The 1,710-nt window shown below is 43.2% G+C and overlaps 1 protein-coding gene across 1 annotated transcript in view; it reads left to right on the top strand.

The window, feature by feature from the left end:
* Positions 1 to 1,001: 1,001 nt before the first annotated feature.
* LOC107299478 (plexin-A4-like) overlaps positions 1,002 to 1,710 on the top strand; it is a gene marked incomplete at its 5' end in the record, with an annotated part of 61,810 nt that continues 61,101 nt past the window's right edge. The window contains one exon of the mRNA XM_015828832.1: positions 1,002 to 1,153. Within this exon, the coding sequence (XP_015684318.1) occupies positions 1,002 to 1,153 (152 nt within the window). The remainder of the gene's footprint in view (positions 1,154 to 1,710) is intronic.

Raw genomic sequence — 1,710 nt, 5'->3', positions numbered from 1 at the left:
CTCCTTTATGAGTTTCCATCCGTTGCTTCTTGTCCTGCCTTCGGGCACTTTGGAGAATAGCTTGACTCCCTCTTCTTTGGGGCAGCCGCTGAGATACTGGAAGACTGCTATCATGTCCCCCCTTGTCCTTCTCTTCATTAAATTGGACATACCCAATTCCAACAACTGTTTCTTATATGTTTTAGCCTCCGGTCCCCTAATCGTCCTTATTGCTCTTCTCTGTACTCTTTCTAGAGTCTCAAGTTCTGGTGGCAAGCTGTTCCACTGGTTAATTGTTCTCCCTGTCAGGAAATTTCTCCTTAGTTCTCTAGGTTGCTTCTCTCCTAGGTTAGTTTCCATCCGTTGCTTCTTGTCCCGCCTTCAGGCGCTTTGGAGAATAGCTTGACTCCCTCTTCTTTGGGGCAGCCCCTGAGATATTGGAAGACTGCTATCATGTCACCCCCTCGTCCTTCTCTTCATTAAATTAGACATCCCCAGTTCCAGCAACCGTTCCTTGTATGTTTTAGCCTCCAGTCCCCTGATCATCTTTGTTTCTCTTCTCTGCACTCTTTCCAGGGTCTCAACATCTGTTTTATATATTGTCAGTTTTGGTTGCCACCATATTAAAAAGATGTGGAGACTCTGGAAAGAGTCCCGCTTGACTTTGCTTGTCAGAAGGTCGCAAAAGGGGAAACGACAACCGTCATAAACCCGAACCAGTTGCCGAGTCTCTGAATTTTGATCACGTGACCAAGGAGATGCTGCCCCAGTCGTTAAGGGTGGAAAAACAGTCCCCCGTCCCTTTTCTCACTGCTGTTGTAACTTTGAGTGGTGGCTAAACGGACGGTTGTAAGTCGAGGACCACTTGTAAACCAGGATGGGATATTTGGAGAAGAAAGGTCAGGATCATTGCACACACGCACACACACACACACACACACACACACAAAGGAAGCAAGAGGTGGTTTTGGTTTTCTTTTCATCTTTTGGAAGCCTCCCTAACCAGATCTTTCTTTTCTTAGATAAGTCCAGTGAGAGGACCTCGTGAAGGAGGGACGAGAGTGACCATCCGAGGAGAAAACCTAGGTCTGAAGTTCTGGGACATCGCATCCCATGTCAAAGTTGCGGGCGTGGAGTGCGTTCCCTTCGTGGATGGATATATCCCAGCAGAGCAGTAAGTGAGATCTCCAGGGCAAAGCGTGTCAAGGCCAGGATGGGATGGCCAAGGAATCTTGACTTGCAAGGCAAAGAGAGAGTTCCCACAAGGGGAGCTTGATCTGTGGGGGCGCACCGCAGAAGGGTCCATGCGGTCTTCTCAGTCACAGTATCAAAAATCCATCCATCCATCCATCGAACAATCTATCTATCTATCTATCTATCTATCTATCTATCTATCTATCTATCTATCTATCTATCTATCATCTATCTATCTATCTATCTATCTATCTATCATCTATCTATCTATCTATCTATCTATCTATCTATCTATCATCTATCTATCTATCTATCTATCTATCTATCATCTATCTATCTATCTATCTATCTATCTATCATCTATCTATCTATCTATCTATCTATCTATCTATCATCTATCTATCTATCTATCTATCTATCTATCTATCATATATCTATCTATCTATCTATCTATCTATCTATCTATCTATCTATCTATCATCTATCTATCTATCTATCTATCATCTATCTATCTATCTATCTATCTATCTATCTATC

This window comes from Protobothrops mucrosquamatus, unplaced genomic scaffold, assembly GCF_001527695.2.
Source record: "Protobothrops mucrosquamatus isolate PMUCROS unplaced genomic scaffold, P.Mucros_1.0 scaffold4996, whole genome shotgun sequence".
In the NCBI taxonomy this organism is placed as follows: Eukaryota; Metazoa; Chordata; class Lepidosauria; order Squamata; family Viperidae; genus Protobothrops; species Protobothrops mucrosquamatus.
Note: the sequence above shows the minus strand (reverse complement) of the source record. Positions and strands in the feature narration are given on the sequence as shown.